This window comes from Chironomus tepperi, unplaced genomic scaffold (genome assembly GCF_022539635.2).
Source record: "Chironomus tepperi strain 1889 unplaced genomic scaffold, CSIRO-AGI_Ctep_v1 contig_244, whole genome shotgun sequence".
NCBI classification, from domain to species: domain Eukaryota; kingdom Metazoa; phylum Arthropoda; class Insecta; order Diptera; family Chironomidae; genus Chironomus; species Chironomus tepperi.
This window is the reverse complement of record NW_027226366.1, coordinates 2,790,448-2,813,879: the sequence shown is the minus strand read 5'-3', so window position 1 is coordinate 2,813,879 and position 23,432 is coordinate 2,790,448. Positions and strand designations below refer to the sequence as shown.

The 23,432-nt window shown below is 30.6% G+C and overlaps 3 protein-coding genes and 1 non-coding gene across 4 annotated transcripts; all 4 read right to left on the bottom strand.

The window, feature by feature from the left end:
* Window positions 1-11,328: 11,328 nt before the first annotated feature.
* Window positions 11,329-12,869, bottom strand: LOC139091265 (uncharacterized). Its single transcript, XM_070641259.1, has 2 exons — window positions 12,713-12,869; window positions 11,329-12,325 (listed from the first exon to the last, which is right to left on the bottom strand). The coding sequence occupies exons 1-2, from the start codon at window positions 12,718-12,720 to the stop codon at window positions 11,440-11,442; spliced, it is 894 nt and encodes a 297-aa protein (XP_070497360.1). The 5' UTR covers window positions 12,721-12,869; the 3' UTR covers window positions 11,329-11,439.
* Window positions 12,870-14,775: 1,906 nt separating this feature from the next.
* LOC139091334 (uncharacterized) lies at window positions 14,776-15,988 on the bottom strand. Its single transcript, XM_070641365.1, has 2 exons — window positions 15,959-15,988; window positions 14,776-15,829 (listed from the first exon to the last, which is right to left on the bottom strand). Exons 1-2 carry the CDS (start codon window positions 15,964-15,966, stop codon window positions 14,959-14,961), a joined length of 879 nt encoding a protein of 292 aa, XP_070497466.1. The 5' UTR covers window positions 15,967-15,988; the 3' UTR covers window positions 14,776-14,958.
* A 2,407-nt stretch (window positions 15,989-18,395) lies between these two features.
* Window positions 18,396-20,615, bottom strand: LOC139091270 (laminin subunit gamma-1-like). Its single transcript, XM_070641266.1, has 3 exons — window positions 20,403-20,615; window positions 18,844-20,332; window positions 18,396-18,696 (listed from the first exon to the last, which is right to left on the bottom strand). The coding sequence occupies exons 1-3, from the start codon at window positions 20,544-20,546 to the stop codon at window positions 18,485-18,487; spliced, it is 1,845 nt and encodes a 614-aa protein (XP_070497367.1). The 5' UTR covers window positions 20,547-20,615; the 3' UTR covers window positions 18,396-18,484.
* A 982-nt stretch (window positions 20,616-21,597) lies between these two features.
* On the bottom strand, window positions 21,598-21,669 carry TRNAT-UGU (transfer RNA threonine (anticodon UGU)). Its single transcript has one exon. It is a non-coding gene; the product is annotated as a tRNA-Thr (tRNA).
* Between the last annotated feature and the right edge of the window lie 1,763 nt (window positions 21,670-23,432).

Genomic DNA, 23,432 nt, shown 5'->3' with positions numbered 1-23,432 from the left:
TGATTGTGCGAATTTCCCTGTAGTTGTTTTGGTTGTTTATCAAAATAGACTATCATAAAAATATTAATTAAATTAATTATTTCCATAATTCCAAAATAAGCAACAATTTTAGAAAATCTACAATTTCGCATTCGAAATTCAACGTTCCGTGCAAACAGAATGATGAACCTTTTGATTCTTATAACTTTTTCGTCACTATTCGATACGATTTCACCAGTTAATGATTTGATCTTTAAAAATATTTCATGTGTTGGTGTTCCTCAGATGTCGGAATTTTCTGTTTGTGAAACTAATCAACGAGGTCTTTTTATTCAAGTCACTTTCCTTAAAAGTTTGGATAATTGGCATGTAAGTTCATTGTACTGAATTTGAAATATTTGCAATACTGAAATACATTCTTTGTAGCTTCAATTTGACTTTTTCATCAAAAGAGGCAAAAAATATTTCCAAATAATTAAATCACCGCCATTTGACTGGTGTCCACTAGTAAATGGAAAGATCGCATTAGTAAGTTTTCAAAAAGCAATCATCAAAGCTGCTCGAAGTGCAGTTCCAGGACTTTTTCATCCATGTCCTTACGAAGGACTTCATACATTTTTCAACATTTCTCCAAAACACGATGTAGTTGAAATGTTTCCACCAGGAGAGTTCAAAGTTTATGCAATGGTTCTTGATAGTTCAAAGAACAAGGTTCTGTCTGTTACTTCATATTATCAGTTGACTAACTGAGAATCTCTGCATATGTGTTCAAAAGGATTCAGCTTAAGGATTTACATGAAGCAATAATCAATTAAAACAATTTCTAAATTAGTGTATTAAATTGAACACTGATATATTAAGTTATTTCACACCCGAGCGACATTTGTTGATATAATAATGGATCTAAATCAGCCGTCACGGGTGCCCTCAGGGCAACTCTAAACGTCAACGAAATATTGGCCTAGCAAACACGTTGTGCTGCTCGGAGTAATGTCGTAAAACCAATAAACTTTCCAAGACCTTTTCGTAACATACCAATTTCATAGAATCTAAACTAAATTTGCTTGTAACTGTAAATACCTAGAAAACAAACCCGGACATATAATTTGTGACACACTATTTAATAACATCTGATTTAAATGAAGTAAAATTAATGTTAATTGAAAATAATTAAAAAAATTTTTTTGACTATTTTATTTCCTGTAGGTAGGTAACCAAAAATATTTGACCTCAGTATTAAAGACTGATACTCATTAGTTCATTTAAAATTTGCGCTTAAGTGTTCAACATCAATTTTTTGATAATTTCTACAATAATGAATTTTAAAATTTTGCTGATTATTTGCTCATCAATTTGTCTTGCTCAGAGTGTCAACGATTATGTGTTCACTAATGTATCATGTAGTGCAGCATCAGGTTATGCTGAATTAAATGTTTGTGAGATTAATAAGAAGCAATGCTCTGTGGAAGCTAACTTTTTGCGGCCATTCGACAATTTTAAAGTTTGTTGAAATGAAATTTGAATTGATTTTAGTGAATTTTTTAATAATTTTTAGGTCAGCATAAACTTTTTCCTTAAAAAAGGCAGCAAATACATTGAAATATTTAAAACATCGCCAATCGATTGGTGTAAATTTGTTGAAGGAAAAGCCCAATTGATGAGTTTCCAAAAGTTGCTAACTAAGTCACTACGATCTTCAACTCCCCACTTGATTCATCCATGTCCATATGTGGGAATACAAAACATGTTAAATGCCACTGCACCAAAAGATGTCACTGAAATTATTCCTACTGGGGCATATAAAGTGAGCTTAAAATTGTTTGATGATATTGAAAAAAGCTTGTTCAAGATTGTTGTGCATGCGGATGTGACCAAATTGTCATAAATGCCACGACCCGCTGATAAACTGTGAACTTTTTAGAGATGAGGTATGCCGTGGCACAAAAAGAGTTGCCCACTACTGATGTTAATGTATGATTTATTAGAAAAAGCTTCGAGATAAATTATAATTCATGAAAATCCAATTATACAGGAAGTCAAAAAATACATCAATTAAAAATTCAAAAATAAATAAAAATTATGAATCACTTTACAGAAAGTTTGCCGCTTGTTAGTCCATAAATTCTTGATAGCTCAAAATATTTAGTAAATTATCAATGAAATTCATAATTTTTTTGATAATTCTAACTCTTTTCTCAACAGTCCTGGCAGTTAATGATTATTTCTTCGTTAAAATGACTTGTCGTGCAACTGATGGATATGCAGTAAACAGTGTTTGTGACATAAACAAGAGGATAGCTTCTTATGAAGTGATTTTTTTGAAATCTTTGAACAATTTTAAGGTGTTTGTGTGTTTTTTATTGATTTATAGACATAATTTCATTAATATTTCTAGGCCAGCATACAATTCTACCTAAAAAGAGACAATAAATATGTTGAAATATTCAAAGCACCTCCAATCGATTGGTGTAAAATAGTATCCGGAAAATCACAAGTTATAAGTTTTCAAAAATTACTTATAAAATGCATCCAAATTTCAGCTCCTAAATTCATCCATGCATGTCCATATGTTGGAAAGCACTCAATTCTCAATGCAACTGCTCCAAAAGATGTTGTTCAAATTGCACCGATTGGAATATTTAAAGTGGTTTTCAAATTTTTTAATAACGTTCAAAATTTTATTGCTGGATTTAATATAACGGGAAATGTATTTGTATTGTCTTAAAATAAAAGTGACACACTATTCTGTGACACAAATGGAAAAGAGACAGCGATGCTAAAGGAGAACAGATGACAACGTTATGTGTGCTATATGTATGGGGCTTTCATTTGGTGTTAATTAAAAGTTAAAAGTTTCTTGGCGAAGTCTTCTTCATCTGTGTGGCTCGGGATTGCTGTTTGAGAACTTAAATCTTATGTAAATTGGATTTTTTTTTGAATTTTTCACTCACTTAATCAACAAGTTTAGGGTTTTTGCTTCGTTATTTGCTTCTATTCTCCAAAAAAATATCATTTAAATCGGAACCGTTCTCAGCAAATCGAACCAAAGCGACATTAAGGTTAAGTTCAAATGGAAACTTATATTTCAAAATGATAATAAGTTACTTTATCGATTCGTTTTGAATTACATCAATTAGAGTTAATTAAAAATTTAAAATATTCTGTTGATTTATTTTTAAATATCCTAAATTTACAGATTTTGTGTGATCAAAATTATTTATGTATAATCAAGTAAATTAGCCACTTTAACGCTTGGAAATGTTTTATCCCGTAATATTTGAATATTCAATAATTCAATAATTTTAAATCACTTAAATTCCTACTCGACATTAGTGTTTGTCAAATCATGTATTTGTTAAGTTTTATGCTGTTTAATTTCCTATTTTCTGATACTTGTGCAGTTAATGATTATATTTATTACAATTTAACTTGCGAATCATCAGATTCCAAAATTTTACAAATGAATGTTTGCGAATGTACAAAAAAGAAATTGTTTTTAGACTTTACAATTATAAGACCTTTAAATTGGAGTGTATGTGTTCAATTAATTATGTCTTGACTGCATTAAAATGTTTTTTTGATTGTTTAAGATGACCGTAAAATTTCATCATAAAAGAGGTTCCAAATATTTTGAAATATTCAAAACACCTCTAATCGATTGGTGCAAGATGATTGATGGACGACGGCAAGCTGCAAATTTTCAAAAATTTGTAATGAAATCTCTACAAGCATCGGTTCCTCATTTCTTTCATAAATGTCCATATCAAGGAAAATATACATTGTATAATATTAGCTCTTCTAAGGATGTAGTTGAAGTATTTCCTTTAGGATCATTTAGGCTTAGTGTTAAAATTTCGGACTTGAAGGAGAAAAGCATTGCAACTTTTAGCTTCTTGACTGATGTTTTTAAATGAAATTAAATAATTATATTGAATTTCTTAATTTGACATCAAAGGCTATTAACTTTAATCATAGAACCAACAATTAAGTTATAAATTTCTAGTTAAACTTTATTCCTACAGTTTAGTACATCAGTTATAATAAACGAAGCAATGGAAATCATTAACTTGTATTTTGTCTGTATTTTATTCATCCAAATAAATTCGTCAAATGATTTTCAGTTTTTAAATTTGACATGTGAAGTATCAAGTTTGAAAACTGTTGAAATTCGTGTTTGTGAATATCAAAAGAAGCAAATTTTTGTAGAGTTTTTCATCACTCGGCCTGTAATTGACTTGAAGGTTAACTTTTATGCATTTATTTATCAATTTAATTAATTTATCTAATTTTTTTAGGTGGACATGAAATTTTACATTAAAAGGGGAAATAAATTCTTTGAAATTTTAAAAACACCTCCAATTGAGTGGTGTAAAATAGTTGATGGCAAATCCCAAGCGATGAGTTTTCAAAAAGTTTTACTAAAAACTCTTAAATCAACTGCGCCAAAGCTTATTCATGCATGTCCGTATCAAGGAACATACACTGCGTTCAATGTGAGTCCAGTTAAAGATACTATTGAGATTTTTCCAACTGGATCATTTAGGACATACTTAAAAGTTTATAATAAGATTGATAGTAATTTAGCTACTTTTAATATGAGAATGGATATTTTTAAATATGAATGAATAAAATTTTAAACTTTTTTAATTTGTTTTTATCAAAAATTTAGTGGGGGTCAGCCAAGAACTACAGGCCTGCATTTCCTGCGTTTTAAACGCACATGCCTGAAATTTTCGACTTTAACTAAGGCTGCAGACCTGTAATTTTGAACGAACCGTATTATTTTTATATAAAGGCTAGTATATTCAGTATTTAGGCTAGTATTTGAGTATATTAAAATACAAAACCGAACTATAACTATTTCAAGTCTTTTTGATGGATATATTTGGCTTCTCCACGAAGGATGCTTTCATTTAACTTGCATATCACTGATTTAATAACAAGTTGTGAATTTTATAAAATGCCATGTCTCTTTAATGACTATCCTAAATTATAAATTAGCAATTTGATGGCGTATGAAGGAAATTTTTAAAATTATACAAATTTTTTTTTAATTTTGCATAATTTATTTTTAAAAATTTGAATTATTAAATCTAGTATGATAACCTTTGTGCTTAATACCAGTATTTTTTAGTGAGATAAAACTCAAAAAAGAGATGAAAATCATTATTTTAGTTCTTTATTGCTCTTTCTTTATCCCTATTTTATCATTGAAAATTTATGAAGTCCTTAATCAAACATGTGAAGCATCAAATTTAAAAACAATGGAAATTCATGTTTGTTCATATACCAAGAGATATATTTCCTTAGAATTTACCATAACAAGGCCTTTAAATAACTTTTTTGTAAGTCTAAAATTTGGACGTCATTTATGAATGATATAAAATTCAATAATTTTTCTAGATTGATATGAAAATCTTTGTCAAAAGAGGCAATAAATATTATGAAGTTTTCAAAACGCCTTCAATTCAATGGTGTACAATAGTTGGTGGAAATTCCAATGCATTCAGTTTCCAGAGTATTTTAGTAAACACATTACAATTATCTGCTGGTAAACTTGTTCATCCATGTCCATATAAAGGGAAATATAGAGCACCTAATATTACTTTGTCAAAAGACAGCCTTCAAATTTTTCCTCATGGAATCTTTAAAATAAGTGTGAAAATTTATGATACAATTGATGACAATATTGGCACTTTGATTACTAATATTGAAATTTTTAAAGCATAAGCCATATGGAGCATAAGTTTCGCTTGATTTTCTGAAGTGCACAAAGTTGATGAATGAATCCTTTTGGTTTGATAACGAAATCGAGGTCCATCCCAAACGGCATGAATGAAGAAGGCTCTACTAACGTAGTATGTCTCTTCATTTTTGTAGGAACTAAGTTTGTAATTTATAAATTATTTAAATAAAATAGTTGATTCAAAAAATCGGCCTTTGATTTAAGCCTAATCCGACAGCAAGTTAGAGTCACACCTTTCAGAGGTCGCATTATTGATGGATCAACCAATTTGAGGTTATGTTGCTTTCCTTGTCCAAGTTGATTTTGGATGTGCTCAGTTGTTAGTCTTACCATTCTTAGCCTGATTGTGAGGCTGCCAACTTTCAGACAAGCTGTTTTCGACCTTCTTTTACTCTATCCTGTAACGCATTTTATACGGCACATAGCTCGGTCACCAGTTGTAGATGAGGAGACATACAAGATGATATACGCTTGACATTTGTTCAGCTTCAGAGTCAGACTTCGACTTTGCAAATTATCTAATTTATTTGAGCTATTCAAGGCTAATCATTGCTAAATTCAGGTTAAAATGGGTAGATAGATAATGTAATTACTCTAAACATTTGCCAAAATATTTCCTGCTTACAATTTAATATTCTTTAATCGCAAAATGTAAAATGATTGATCATTCCTGTCATTTATTCATTCTTATTCAACTTTTACTAGTTTGAAAGTCATGAGGATATTCTCATTAATCATATTTGGTGCTAATTTTTTGTACTTATTAGCCAATGAATTCGAATTCAGTAACACAACTTGCACAGAATCTGAAATTATTAAAGTTAATTATTGTGAGAGCAGCAAGGACACATTTTGGGTTGAAGTATTTATCAGAGTTGGCAGGACTTTGGAGTCCGGACTCCAAAAGTCCGTGGAGTCCGGACATTTGGAGTCCGGACTCCACTTTTTTTTTTGGAGTCCGGACTCCAATGGAGTCCGGACATTGGGAGTCCGGACTCCGAAAGTCCGGACTCCGGGACTCCGGGAGTCCGTGGAGTCCCATACAAAAAAATTTTTTTTTCTTTTTCGGTTACACTGTGTAACAGTGGTGAATTTTTGAAATTTTTTTCGGTTACACTGCGTAACCCGATTTAAAAAAGTGAATTTTTTGAAATTTTTTTCGATTACACTGCGTAACCCGAGTTGAAAAAATATTTTTTTTGACATTTTTTTGGGTTACACTGCGTAACCCGAGCTGAAAAAGTGAATTTTTTGAAATTTTTTTGGGTTACACTGCGTAACCCGAGCTGAAAAAGTGAATTTTTTGACATTTTTTTCGGTTACACTGCGTAACCCGAGTTGAAAAAGTGAATTTTTTGAAATTTTTTTGGGTTACACTGCGTAACCCGAGCTGAAAAAGTGAATTTTTTGAAATTTTTTTGGGTTACACTGCGTAACCCGAGCTGAAAAAGTGAATTTTTTGACATTTTTTTCGGTTACACTGCGTAACCCGAGTTGAAAAAGTGAATTTTTTGAAATTTTTTTGGGTTACACTAACCCGAGTTGAAAAAGTGAATTTTTTGAAATTTTTTTCGGTTACACTGCGTAACCCGAGCTAAAAAAGTGAATTTTTTGACATTTTTTTCGGTTACACTGCGTAACCCGAGTTGAAAAAGTAAATTTTTTGAAATTTTTTTGGGTTACACTGCGTAACCCGCATTGAAAAAGTGAATGTCAAAAAGTCCACTTTTTCAACTCGGATTACGCAGTGTAACCGAAAAAATGTCAAAAAATTCACTTTTTCAGATTGCAGTGTAACCAAAAAATTTCCTGGGTTATGCAGTGTAACCGAAAAAAATTCAATTCAACTTTTATTAGTGTAACCCAAAAAATGAAAGTCATGAAGATATTCTCAGTAATCATATTTGCTGCTAATATTTTGTACTTATTAGCCAATGAATTTGAGTTTAGTAACACAACTTGCACAGAATCTGAAATTATTAAAGTAAATTATTGTGAGAGCAGCAAGGACACATTTTGGGTTGAAGTATTTATTAATAAGCCCTTGAACAACTTTTTTGTAGGTTTTTTCACAATTTTTTCCAATTTTTGATTATGAAAATAATTCTGATTTTTTATTCAGTTCCACTATGAGATTTATCGTAAAATGGGCAAAAAGTATTCTCGAATTGGTGCAACACCTCCAATTGATTGGTGTAAATTCAATGCTGGAAAGATTCAAATCTTAACTTTTCAGAAAATCTTATTGAATACATTCCTAAAATCAGCAAAAATGATGTTCCATCCATGTCCATTTCAAGGAAAGCATACATTTTTCAACATAACACCACCAAAACAAGTTTATGACATTTTTCAACCTGGATTGCGAAGGATCGTACTTCTTACGTATAACTCTGAAAATAAAACAATATTTTCGCTGACTTCATATTTGAGAATATCAAGAGAGTAGCAATTAAGGGTGCAATTATTGACTAAAGTAAAGACGAATGCATTATATGCTGTATACAAATGTAATGAGACAAGCATTTAAGATTCTTTGCATTATTTGTGAATTATCTTCTTCCTGTTATCATCAACAATTTGCTTAATTCCTGCAATTTTTAGCAATTGCATAACCATATCAAGATTCAATTTAATATCATCAAATAATTCATGTATAATTCTGTTCCGTGTTGCATTTTCGAATAGCACAAGCCATTTATTCAATCGAAAGTCCTGCATCAAATCGGTTTGATTAAAATTTTTATCCGGATTCAAATCATGTTAAAATACACAATACTTAAGCTATTTGGGAATGGATTCAAATTGTTTTTGGATTAAAGGGCAATTATTAAACTTGTTTTGTCAATTATAGGCCCTAAGGTAGTACTTAACCTATTAAACCTGTCAACTATGATATTATCATTGATATCAATTGTTATAATGTAGCTTTATTATTTCCGGTTATTGAATAGTCAAAAGCAATTTTTTATTTCAGAGTTCCTATCACACCCAAAGTTCATATTCAACTATTTAAACTTAACAGTCATGAAAAATCTTGTACTAATTTTATTTATATCAAAAATTGTGACTTTATTTGCTAATGACGTTGATTTTTACAATACAACTTGCACAGGATCTGAAAATATTGAAGTTAGTATTTGCAAAACAAGCAGAGGCACTTTTTGGATAGAAATGTTCATTAAACAACCTTTAAATGATTTATTTGTGAGTTAATTTATCCAAAATTGTCCAACTAAGTATTTTTTAATAGAAAACTTTTTTTAAGCTTCTAATCCAGTCATCCCGCAAGCTTGGAAAGAAATATTCTCCAACTTTAACAAATACATACATCGATTTGTGTCAATTTAATGCAGGAAAAGTCCAATTAATAAATATCCAAAAATTGATGATGAATTTCTTAAAATCAGCAAAAATGTTATTTCATCCATGTCCATTTGAAGGAAAGCACACATTTTTCAACGTTACACCATCAAGTCTTGTTTACAATCTTTTAATGCCAGGGACATTAAAGGCATCAATTCTTGTGTTTGATTCGTCAAATAATACATTATTCTCACTAACAATGTACATGAAAATAACAAAATAAAACTGATTAGTTCCGATTAGACGAAATTACGTTATAACTAGTTGATGTCCAGTTCATGGCCAGTTGATGACTAGTTTTAACGTATTTTCGTTCACTTGAGATGCCTTGATAAAGAATTTAGAAGTAGTTAAGAGTCTCCTGCGGTTTAGAGCTGCAATAACTCTTTTCTGCAATCCTTTTCCTATTTATATTGCAAATAAAATAATTTTTGAATGTCTCTGCCAATTAATATTAATTTTGCTTCAGTTTCAAAACATTTAGTTCCAGCAAAATAGATAAAATTAGTTTTTTCAATTATCAATTATTCTAAAATTTCAAATATGAACGAATTTTCATTTAACATGAAGGCATTCAAACTTTTAGTCTTGTTTTCTGCATTGTCGTCAATTTTTATGCGTAAAATTAGCTATGACCATACATCATGCAGTGGATCTGAAAAGAATATTATCGAAGTTGTGACTTGCGAGTCAAATGGCGAAAAATTTTGGATTGAAATTGATTTTATGGAACCATTGAATGACTTTAATGTGCGTAAATATTAAATTATATAATAAAACTAATTTAAAGCTTTTAAAAATTCCAGGTTCTGATTGAAATTTATCAAAAACGTGGCAGCAAATATTTTCAATTCTACAAAGTTGATCGTATTAATTGGTGCAAACTTAATGATCCAAATTTTCAATTAGTTGGCTTACAAAGATTTTTCATTCAAGTTCTTTCAAAGTCTGCAAAAAGGTTGTTTCATCCATGTCCGTTTGTGGGAAGGCACAAATTTGATAACATTTCCATATTTCCAGACATTTTAAATGTTGTTTTACATTCATTTCAGATTGTTTTTCAAATTGCCGATTCAAATAATTTTACACTATTTTCAGTTAATACTTATATGACAATATATGATTAAATTTAAGGATGATAGTGGATTTATGGATATAGATGATTGAATTTGATTTTTAAATAATATTTTAAAAATTATTTATTCAAAAATAAACGAAAAATTCAAAAATTTTCATTTACTTTATTTTTTCAAATCCGACTCGAACAGTCAGCTTCAAGATTATGTCATTAATGTTCAATTGAAGGTCGACACTTTTTCAATATTGCAGTATCAACAAAAATTACGAATTTTATGTCATATGACTCAAAATTGAAAGAAATAGATAAGAACAATAACTCAATAATGATTGTCAGCTCTGCTTCTATTATTTTTTGACAAAAATGTCAATGACAACAATTATTTGCCTTCCCAGATAGAAATAATTCTTCATATCCTGTAAAAATTAGCTTATTTTGGATTAAACAATTTTAAAATTTCTATACTTCTGATTATTCAGTCTGTGCTGTCATGAAATTGATAATTTTGCTTTTATTTACTGAGGTTTTCTGTTTATCGACAGCAAATGAATATGAACTGGATAATATAGCATGTGAATCAGCCCAAAAAGATGTTGTAGAATTTCTTGGTTGTGAATGTAATAAGAAGCAGATTTGGATTGGTTTGAATTTCCTGAAGTCTACGTATAATTTCAGTGTAAGATGTGAATTTTAAAAATAAATTAAGCTTCTAAATTATATTTACAGATCCAAATTGACTTTTACCAAAAACGTGGCAATAAGTTCTTTCAAGTCTTTAAATCATTTCCTGTTGATTGGTGTAAATTCAACGATGGACACGTTCAGCTGAAAAGCTTCCAGAAAGTTTTTATTAATGCTTTTCAAAAGTCAGCATCAAGATTGTTTCATCCATGTCCATTTGAAGGAAAGCATATGTTTAATAATGTTACAGCATATAAAACAGTTGTCGACATGCTGCCATTAAGCTCATATAAATTAATCTTCACTGGAATAGACATGAACAATAACACATTAATGACAGTCAATTCTGAATATAAAATAATTTAAAATAAATTGTGAAATTGAAGAATTGTTAAAAAGGCATTCAATTAACTTTTCCTGGAATGAATGAGGATGAGGCATTCAAGTTAGTCATCCGAGGAATCAATAAGGATCAAGATTTGCTGATGAACTTCTTCATACAAAATTTATGACAATTTTTATTGATAAAAAATAATAAAAATTATTCCACAAATATTGTTTTAAAATTCACAAAATGCTTTCAATTATTTTAGCGACACTGGACCATATCTATATAAAATCCTTTAAGTTTTGTAATAAATTCGTTACGGAAGACGGTCTTCTGTTCATCATTCAACTTAACTTCCGACAAGACGGAAATTTTAGCAATAAATTCTCCAGCCTTTCCAGTTCTCAATACTCTGTTCATGCATCGGAGTTGCTTCTTTGATTGATTTGGTACTTCAAAGGCATCCTTAAGGACATCTTCCAAAGATTCGAACATGTCATCAATGCGGTCTTTACATTCGAAATTTAATTCAATGTTATCAGGATTTAAATTAAATTTAAATTGATTTGAGTCAAGAATCTCATTATCAGCGACATATTTTCGGATGCAGTAATCATTTTGTTTTTCCTCAAGTGTGTCTTCTTCCTCACTTTCTGCAATAATTTTGTCAAACATCTCACCAAAAACATCTTCTGATGCACACATTGCCATTGCAACCTGAACTTTATTTTCAAGTTCTTTGTTTGCTGCTGCAAGAAGCTTCTTCTTTTGATTTTTGGATGTTTTTACAGATTTTTCATAGACGAAGAGCTTCATCATTATTTCTGGGAAGTTAATTGCCTCAAATTGCTCACGAAGGCATACTGCATTATCAATAAAAAACTGATCAACTTCCTTGCTATCATCACCTTCCTCACTTGATGATGCTTTTTTACCGTCGAGAGAATCAACAAGAAATTTCTCTCTCAATTCAGTGACGAATGGAGTACAATTTAAATCTTCCTGTCTTGCCTGTACATAGTATTTGAAGTTCTTATCAAGAAGCTTCTTATCTCTAAGGTAATTTGCTATACATTCGAATCTTTCAGATTCCGTTTCAACCTCTTTTGCAATTGCAGCTGATAAAATGACAGCAAATATGATTAACCTGGAATTATATAAATAGAATTATCATCAATTTGTTATTAATAGCTGAAGCACGCGTTGAAATGCTATCTACTGTAGTCAAAATGGCCAAGTGACTGCCAAATGGCTGTTATTGTCTCGTGAAAGCTGTTTGATTCTGTTTAATTGATTTTAGCATGAACAGCATTTGACCTTGTTAAGATTTGATTTTTAATGAATTTAAATGATTTAATGATTAAGTATCAAGAAGTTGATCAAATTAACACGATCAGAGGTTCCAAATGCTTGAATTGGCATATATCTAAAGACATTGAATTCTTAATTCGCTATATTAATCGACTAAGATTATCCAAATTCACTAAAATATTCTTCACACACTTTAAATTAACAAAGCACAAAAAATACTTACAACTTCATCTTCCTCTGATTATTCCAATTGTTGATTTCCCGAAAAACAATTCAAAACTGAATCATTTATAATAAAAATCAGAGATTTATATTCTGGCAGAAAGTAGAAATATTATTATATTAATCATCGGTAACATTTGACATTGTTGATAAGCAACGGGAACAAATCTACCGAGAATTTGTTTATTTGTTGTTTTGAATTTTACATGACTCAATTCATCTTCTCGGAGAGATTAATTTAGTTTAAGAGAAAATAGGCTTTAAATTAGAGAATTTTTAGTAATACAATATAAACAAGATTTAAGTTATTTTAGCATAGAACTAAACGACTTTATTGATTTAATACTAGGGCTTCGTCAAGGGCCACAGACCTGCATTTTAGGCGAATTGGTATCAATTGTTAATTTTTCAAGAATCAATTCAAAACTGAAATTATGATTAATAATCGGCAACTTGACATTGTTGATAAGAACCTAATATAATAATAAAATGCAGTTAAAACTAGATGAGAATGTGGTATTTTCAGACGTAAATGTCTCATATTGTTCCTCTCATAGATGCTCAAATACATTTTTCAAATTCAAGAATTTGCTATTAAATTTTTATTGTTAAAATATAGACTTTTTTAAATACATTCTATAGCTTTTAAAAGAAGCTTTTTGAAACTCTGCTTGAATTTTGATATTAATTTCTCCTTTTGCTCGCCAGTATTTTGAATTTCTGATAAAACAGCAATTTTCGCTGCATATTCTAATACACTATTTGATTTGATGACTTTATTAAAGCAACGATCCTGCTTTTCGTTCATTTCGAGTGTTTTAAATTCTTTTTTCAACTCGTTCATAAGTTCTTCAAAAAAGCTGTCCATTCGGTCCTCGCAATTGAAGCTTAGTTCAATATTGTCAGGATTTAATATAATTGGGAATTTATCTGCATCAATCAGTTCCTTATCAATGACATATTTACGAATGCAATAATCATTTTGTTTTGAGTCAAGTGATTCCTCATCATCATGCAACACACGTGCAACAAAGTCGTCAAAATTAACAATACAAAACCAATAAGGTACTATAAATTTTTTCTAGCTTCCACTTCGATGGCAGATGTTAGCTTTTTCTTTTGACTTTTTGAGGTTCTTTTCGAGTGTTCATAGACATAAAGTTTCATCATTAAATCAAAATAGCCATTTTCATCTAGTTGTTCACGAATGCAAATTGAATTGTCTTGTAAAACCGTATATCCTTCTTTATTTTCTTCGTTATTTTCTCCTAGAAGACGATCAAGAGTATCATCAAAAATCATTTTTTTAAGGTATGGAACTATTGATCCGCATTCTAATTGATTGAACTGAGGGATGTATTTGAAATTTTTGTCAAGAAGATTCTTGCTTTTTAGATAATTTGCAATACATTCGTATTTCTGTGCTTCTGTTTCAGCTACTTCTGCATATACTGTAGATATGATGACAGTTATCAAAATAATTCTGCAATTATAATTTTCATTTCAATTATTTGAGTTTTATTGATTTGAATTTTATTTCTTTAAAATAGAATGTATTATTTCAAGAATTTACTAATATTGAATTCCGAAGTCCTGATAAGAAACAGCCTTGACCATATGATTAAAACTTAATCAGTTACTTGTAATGTATGATTAAAATTTTACAAATAAAAATCTCACACTCTTAATTGAAAAATATTCAAAAAATTCGAATTGATTAAAATACTGCCATTTAAATCACTAGAGCTCGCATTTTGTTATGCTTTGTACAGATTATGTGTTGACATTCTGATTTATGCCAAGCTTTTTAAAACCAAAGCATGAATGACTTTTTCATTCCAAATTCCATTCAAAATCTAAGCTAAGTCAAAATTCAATTCGAGTTTTGAAAAACGATATTCTATTTAGTATAGTGTTTAAGGAAGCTGAATTACTTACAACTTCATTTCCATTTAATTATTTTCCTCACAAATTCCATAAAAAACGAACAGCAACTGATTATTTTGGAAAACAAATTCTCAAAATCTGTGTAAAAAGAGCATTTAAATCTCAAACAAATTCTAATAATTTTTAAAATCATTTATTAAAAACACACAAATGAGCGCTAAATAAAATGAAATATGAGAGCACATGATTATATTCTCAGATTGATTTCAATTTTGAGAGTCACTCACAATTTTTCTCACATTAATTTTGTTTATATTTCACAATGTTTTTGTTTATATTTTAAAAACACTCTTTAAATCTCTAAACACATTTTGCCATTTCATCACTAAGTGCTCTAAAATTGTCCACAAATTCTGAACGGTATTGATTCTTTTTGTCATCACTCAAATTAGCCTCTGACAACACAAAAGCTTTTGCTGTATAATCGAGGCCCTTTCCAGTCATGATCACATTAATTAAGCATTGAATTTGGATTTCTAAGTTATAAAGTCCTTTATAAGTTTCTTTTATAGCCTCTTCCAAAGTTACTATTGCTGTTTTCATTCCTTGTTCGCAGTCAATGCTAATTTCAATATTATCAGGATTTAAATTAACAGTCAATTCATTCGTGTCTATCAAATTCTTGTCAACGACATATTTTCGGATACAATAGTTGATCTGCTTGCCTTCAAGCTCTTGTTCATCCTCACCTTTCATGAGGTCATCAAACAATTTACCAAAAATTGGCCCAGTTACGCATTTTAAAATTGAAATTTGCATTTTCTTGTCACCTTCAGCTTTAGTTGATGCTGTGAGTTGCTTCCTTTGTTTCATTTGTAAATTTCTCGACACTTCATAAATGGAAATCTTCATTTTTGTTTCAGAATATCCAGAGGCAATCAATTCATCCTTAATACATACTAAATTGTCTTGAACAAGCTTCTTTAATGCTTTACTGTTCTCACTTTCCTCTCTTAAAAGTGTGAGATTTAAATCGTCAGTGAGAATCTTCTGTTTTAACTCTGCAATCACAGCATCACATTCCAAATGTTGAGAATTTTCAGAGAATTTGAAATCATTGTCAAGAAGCTTCTTATCTCGGAGATTTTTAGCAATACACTCGAATTTCTCGGCTTTGGTTTCTACTTGCTTTGCAAGTGCTGTTGACAGAATTACCGCTAAAATAAATAAGCTAGAAGCATATGAAATAAGAATATAATAATGTTAAATTATTGATTCTTCAACTCAAAACAAAAAAGAAATTCAAAAATTTATTCAGTGCATTTTGAATTCGGAATTAAAGAACGTTTTATTTACTTACGTTTTCATCTTCTTACGTGTTGATTTCTCAAGAGTCAATTTAAAACTAAAATCAAGATTCAAGTTTAATAATGAAAATGTAACAAAGTTGTTATTGTCTCTCTGGAGTTAGCTCTGAAGCGATGATAACATTCAAAAAAAAAAAATTGAGAGTTCAAAAGTATTATATGAGCGTTTAAATGTTGTCATGATTGATCACATTGGATGATCAAAATCTAATGAATCAAAATCAGAGCTTTCAGAGTCATTATATGAACTGTTTCTAAATTTTATGATATTTCATAAAAGATGCTCTCGAGTTAATTTGACATTTTTAGTAAATCATTGATTAAAATGTAAATTCTATAGATCAGATATGATCAGTAATGACACCCAAAATTTGGAAACATTAATGGTTAATTAAACACTTCCTACCTCTTTTTTGTATAAATTAAAATCCACAAGTTTGTTGATCGCCCATTTAATTTTCAACAATGAAACAAGTATTACTGCTGACATTTATTATAGCCGAAGCTTTAGCGGCATCAAAGCTCTACGAAATCACAAGAAATGCAAACTGTCAAGGAGACCAAATAATAATTTCACATCTTGAAACCAACAATACTGTTGCAGTTCCAAATCAGGTTAATTTTGGTGGATATGTGGAAGTAACTGAGAAAGTTCTTGGTCCACTTGAAATATCGATTGATGCAAACCGATGTGATCATTCTTTGAAGAAGTGTGAAAAGTATTCAGCAATAAAGGTAAAGTCCTATTTCTTGATTTCCTGCATGCTCTCATTAATAATTATGATTCAGATTCCAGGCATTTGTGACATATTTAACAGCAAAAACGGAATGTTCACAGATGTTTTAAAAGCTTTTGAGCCACGTATAACGTGTCCATGGATGCCTGGAAAGTACGGAACCAAAGATTCTATTTTTGATCTTACAACATTCGCTGTTTTACCATCTGATGGATACACTTGGGTTGTGACAGTTAAAGTTGTGTCTGGTGAAGGAAAAAATAGGAAACTTGTGATGTGCTTGCAAGTTGAAGCTAAAATATCGAAAGTTAGGGAAAGGAAGAAGAAAAATTAAATGTTTTATAGATACCCTAAACAGACAAGGAGCATGAGTCATGGGTATGCTGACAAAATTGACACAGAATGCTTATGAAGGTGAGTATGCCAATTGTCTGTTTGGGATTCCAAATAATACCACATTTTGTGATACTTTCAAAAGCACTAACCAATAAAATATAAAAATTGCAGTTCTGTACTCAAATTTATCAAATATTTTACTTTCAAATCGGCAATTTAATCAATTTAAATTAATAGTTTTTTTAAGTTCATCAATTAATTATTGAATTTATTGCGAAATATTTCCTGCAAAATTTTGTATAAATGGACGTCAAAATACACTCTTGCTTCAGATTCAGCAATGAAATTTTACTTGATAATTCCACTGCTTTTAAGTGAAACATTTGCAGCATCAAGGCTCTATGAGATGAAAAAATTTGACAATTGTCAACCGAATCAGCCAATTTTAATGCGTCTTTTTGTCAACAATGGATCAGCAGTTCCTGATAGAATTAATTTTGGAGGATATTTGGAAATTACTGAGAAGATTCCGGGTCCACTTGAGTTCACTTTAGATTCAAGCAGATGTGACTTTTTGATGAAAAAATGTGAAAAATTTTCAGTAATGAAGGTAGTCAATTTTTAAGTAAGTTAAGCTTTATTTTGAAACAATTAATCAGGTTCCAGGTGTTTGTGACGTAATTAACAGCAAGAACGGAATTATTGAGGATCTATTGAAAACTTTTGAGCCACGAATAAAATGCCCTATCATGCCTGGAAATTATACAGCAAAGGATTCAGCTCTGGATCTGACAGCAGTCTCTGGATTTCCAACAAACGGATTTATATGGCTAGAGACAATTAAGGGCGTGTCTGGAGATGGAAAAAATAAGAAGCTTGTCTATTGTGCTAATGTTGAAACTAAAATTACGAGTGTTAGGGAAAAGAAGAAGAAGAATTAAATTTGAGCTGTAAATATGCAGCATGTACTGCAGTTCAGCGGTTTTGAAATAAAATTATAAATTTCATTCTATCTGCATTTAATTAGCTTCTGATTCTATCAGTCTTTTGTACAAATGACCACAATAGTAATTTCCTGTGTTTCATTAAGTATGAAATAAAAGCTAAATGAGTCATTTAATTTTCAGCAAAGAAGCTATTAATTTTGATTGTAAATTAAATGTTTTAAAGCATTGAAGTTTAATGAATTTAAAAAATTTAGAAGCCAGCCATTAATTTCGAAAATTAAGGATGAAAATGGACTAAAGTACAACAAGATAACAAGAAAAATTGAATAACGGATTTTAGAAATTTAAATTTTTTATAGCAAAATATCTCAACTGCAATAAACATTTCAAGAATCCATAACGGTCGAAAATAATTCAAAAATATTTTATTGCTTTAATAATCTGCTATAATGTCATCATATCAAAAATATATATCACGATATTTTATATCAATAGTGTTTTATGGTTCCAAGCGTGTACGCTTAAAGCATCGATTTTCCAATGATTCTGCATTTTCCTTAATTGTTTTCACTTCATGTTCAAGAAAAGCAATTTGAACTTTGTAATTTTCAATTATTTCTTCTTGTTGCTGACGATGCGCTTTCATGTCTTCATACTTTTGTGCCAATTTTGACTCATTTAGGTCGCTTTCAATTTCGGTGATTTTTGTTTCTTGAAAGAAAAGAGTTTGATTAAAATTGGTGATGTTGCAAGATCTTAGCGAGTATGATTAAGAATAGCTTGTTCAGCATATACCAAAATATCACTAAATTCCAATTTCCGTCAAAAATTTGAAAATGAAACACGAATTTTACATACCAAATTCTTCAAGTTGCTTCAAATCCACATCCTTAATTCCATCAATCTGCTTTGCCATTTTCTCCAAATCACCAATCATACTGTCCACCTTTCCATCAACTTCCTCTCCTTTTGTCTTTGTTCTATCGACCTTCTCCTTAGCTTTTTGAATAAAATCTTCTGTTTCATTTTCAGCTTTTTTCAGTCTGTCGTGTTCCTTTGAATTTTTTTCTTGATTCTCATGCACGGTCTTCATTGTATCGGACACTGCATCAAGTTCATCTTCTAGAGCTTCAACATCGGTTTTCATGTCTTTGTTTTGGACTAAAATTTTATCCATTTCGTCCTTAACTGCCGCATTTTTGTCCTTTGCGTCTTGTGCCACTTTCATGTTTTCCTCGACTTTATCTTCGAGACCTTTCACAATTTGCTTGCTGGCGGAAATTTTCTTAAGAATTTCGGGAACTTTTTCCATTGCAGCTCGGGCATTTTCACGCGACTCCTCGACCTTCATGTTGAAATCTTCTAAAGTCTTGAAAATATTTCGTGCATTGTTGATTATTCCGTCCTTATCATCGATTGCTTTTTTTGCCATTTTTTCTATATCTTGGACTTCTTTGAGTAGTTCCTTAATTTTTTCCTGTTGAGTGATTGACCTCTTCTCTAAATCCTCAGCCTTTTCAATTGTCGTCTCCATTTCTTCCAGAAATTGTAAATTATCTTCAGAAAACTTCTTCAAGTCAGCTTCTGCTGTAATTGGGTAGTCATTGAGTGCCTTAATGCGTCTCTTAATATCATCAAATTTCCCATAAAGTTCCAATAAACTAACTTCATTCAAAAGTTCCAAAGAATCATCAAAAACACTCTTTGCCTTATCCATAGCTTCACTTGTCAACTTTTTTACATTTTCCAGCTCATGAACTGGTAATGGTGAATCAGTTGCATCTTTAAGCATGTCTTCAATCTCTTTTTGTATGTCTGAATTTGAATCAATTTGTTTTGATATTTCACTGAACTTGTCTAATGTCTGTGATATTAAGTCTTTTGCATTCATTAAATTTTTCTCATAGTCTGCAAGCATTCCTTTCATCTTTTCAACAATTTCTTTCAGTTCCTTTGTGTCTGAGTGAAATTTATCAGATTTATCAAAAGCATCTTGTAGTGCATTTGGTAAGTCTGTCTCTGTCTGATTTTTGACTTTTTCAAATTCTTCTTGAACTTTTCGGATTGCTTCTTTTATGTCTTTATATTTAATATCGGCAATTTTAACAAGTTTATTTCCATCATCCAGTGATAGTTCAAGTTGATCGGCATTGGAATCAATCTGATCGACAGACTTAAAGACGATGTTGATTAACTCAAATAAGGAATGTTCACCACCATCAATTCCAGTTATCATTTCAATTATCAATTTATCCAATCTGCTCTCAAGTTCAAGGATTCTATTTTGAAAATTTCCATCACTTCCATGTGTTACTTCATTCAGTTCCCTCTCAGCTTCTGCTAAAATCTGAGATAATTAATAAAAATATTTAATTGCATTTGTTTGTGAACGGCACAGAAAATATTTTATCCCTCACTTTATCAGTTTCATTAATCTTGTCCTCTAGAAGTTTCACAAAAGTTTTAATAACTTCATAGCATCCTTCATCTTCACATTTTAGAGTATCTCCATAACATTGTGTTATTATAAATGAAATTATTAAAATTAATTTTAAGTTCATAATTTATTAATTTTTTCACTAGATTTTTGTAAATAGAACTGAATTTATCGACACCATAAAAGTATTTTTTGTGTTATCAAACTTGATAAGGAATTAGTCAATGCGATTTCTGTCATAACTGTCACTTGTGGAATGATAATTTACTGTTCAAATACTTTGAAACTGTTATTTCCAATTTCTTATGGACTATTTCAAATAACATCATCAAACTGACGTGCTTATTATAATTTAGTGGATGAACTTTGTCAATTAGAATTCAAGAATTTGAAAAAATAAGACGAAGAAGTTTTTAAAATCTATAATTAAAAATTTTAATGCAGCTTGCTTGATAGCCGGTAGAACTGGTAATAAAAAATACTGATTTTCCCGAAAATTCTACAGAAACCAATTATGCATGATAAAAAATCGTTTTGCATCTTAGGAGGTTCATTGTAGTCGTTAAAGATTTGCATATTATTGGTATTAAAATGTGCAATAAATTGAACATGTGGAAGAATCTTTGAATGTAATCCGGATATCTAAGTTGGTTCATCGGTGCAAAAATCCGCTTACAGGCCGGCATGATTCTGACTTGATGCCGGAAAGTCCCAGATTATTGCACTTGAATAGCACACATCGGTTAGTTTGTCCCCAATCCGGCACCAGTTCGGTGTGACTCTGACTTGGTGCAGGATTCGATTTAATCAAATCTGTTATATAATCCAGTACCAGGCCAGCCAAATAGCACACATCGGTAAGATTGTCCATAATCCAGTACCAAGCGTCAAGTCAAGCCAGTACCGACGTGACACTGACTCGTTACCGGAGTCGATTCAGACAAGTCAAAGTCATGCCGGTCTGGTAAATAAACAGACTAACCGACTTGTACTATTCGGGTACATTTTTTAATAACTTAATATTAAAGAATTCTAAAGTTATCTTCCAAAAATTTGCTTTTACGTAACTAAAGTAACAATTGAGCAGTCCCTAATTAAACAGACCTTTACCAAAAAAAAAAAAAAAAAAAAAAAAAAAATAAAAAAATGTTCAAAAAAAATATAACTAATAATTCTGCTCCCAGAGAGATTTGAACTCTCGACCGCTAGTTTACAAGACTAGCGCTCTGCCCCTGAGCTATAGGAGCTGATTATTTCACATATTCGTACCCCGGAATATAGGCAAAGTGTTATTTCATGACTTTTAAAAGTAAAGAAGATTATCAGATTGAGCCATACGCATTGTAACAACGAATATAAAGTCAAAAGAGAATGAATATTTCTTATTTTGGTAGATTTTGATTGCTGAATGGGAAAAAAGAAGACCAAAAAAAAAAACGAAAGAATTGTTTAAGAAATGGGAATTTGATTAAGAATGTCATCAGCAAATGTCACAGAAAAATTCATTTTAATTCCATTTCAGATCGGAAAAATTTTTTTTGTATCGTAAAAATTTCCCTCCTTATATGCTCATGATTTCTATTCTGGAGGAAAATGGCAGATTGTAGAAAAATTGCTGTCGACAATTTCCTGACTCCAAACGACCTTTTTTTCAAGTCTTTATATAAAAATCTATTATTTTTTATATAAATTTCTTTCTATCTTCATTTTCAATTCTTTTTATTTTCAACTCCACTTTTTTTCATGGGATTTTAAAGAAATATTAGGGAAATTGATGATTGGAATGGAGTTGGGATGGAGGAACATGATGATAAATATGATTGCTGTAAAGCGCATTTATAGTTGAATTTTGTGAAGCATTCATCAATGTGATTTTGCATTTTTGCAGGGATTTCATGGTACTGGATGCATTTTGGTGCCATTTCAGTGTCCTGGAAGGCAAACGATGTAGAAATGAACGATAATCCAGACTCAGATCACTTTGACTCTGGCCTGATGTCGGATTTCATCAAATCTGACCTAGAACCAGACTCAAAGTAATATTCGGTCATTTTCAAGCTATTTGTCCTCCTGGCATGCTCTCTGCCTTGGATAATACCAATTTATGGGTACCTTGTACATTAACGTATTCAGAGAATAAAGATGGATAATCCTGTGATCCAGACTCAATCCTCATTATGAAAACCCATCTACCAAGACAAATCATATCCTTTCCTCACTTCTATCTCCAAAAATCATGTTCAAAAATCATTCAAAAATAAAAATTGTCGAAATGGAAACGAATTGTTCAATAATAATTTCCCCTTTTTCCTCAATTGATACTGGATAGGATGCAATTGTTAGAAAAATATCTGGAAATAAAATTTTTCCATTACGTGAGCAAGTGCTTCATTTTAAGGAGTAGATATTATAAAAAAATGAGCAAAAAAAAGAATGTTTTTCAACAAACTTTATGATTAATTGAAATGAGTTTTTATGTAGCTCCATAACGATTATGATTGTATGCGTGTGCAGCACTTGGATGTATAATATTAATTATATTTTTATTTTATTTCTATTCTGCGTCTTGTATTATGAAACTCAATAAAATTAAGACGATTAATCGGTAATAAATTGTCGTCTACTGCTGTGATTATAATAGGAACGGAAAATTCATGCCTTAAAAAAATGGAAGGGAGAAGAATCATCTGTTTTTGATGAGCGACAAAAATTGATTTCAGCATGTGCACCCTCGTAAATGTTTAGCGCGAAATTCCCCCTTCCTGTGACTTGTGAGTGTGAAAAATTTTTATTTTCATACATTTTTTTCCAAAAGTGGAAGTGGTAACAAATGGACATTCGTCTCTCGTTCCTTCAAGCCGTTCATAGACATGCTGTTGTTGTCTGCAAAGCATGATATAAACAAGATTTTGATTTTTTTTTTCATGAAATAAAATGGACAGGAATAAAAAAAAATAATATTCTCTCGTCAACAATGAATTCATTGAATTGTGAAGCGAGTCTACATCCA

Bases quoted from the DNA above. Each gene is read 5' to 3' on its own strand.
- LOC139091270 (XM_070641266.1), bottom strand. From the start codon at position 20,546: ATGAACTTAAAATTAATTTTAATAATTTCATTTATAATAACACAATGT. The intron at 20,333-20,402 runs GTGAGGGATAAA...TAATTATCTCAG, and splicing joins AGATTAATGAAACTGATAAA to ATTTTAGCAGAAGCTGAGAG. The intron at 18,697-18,843 runs GTATGTAAAATT...TTTTCTTTCAAG, and splicing joins GAAGCAACTTGAAGAATTTG to AAACAAAAATCACCGAAATT.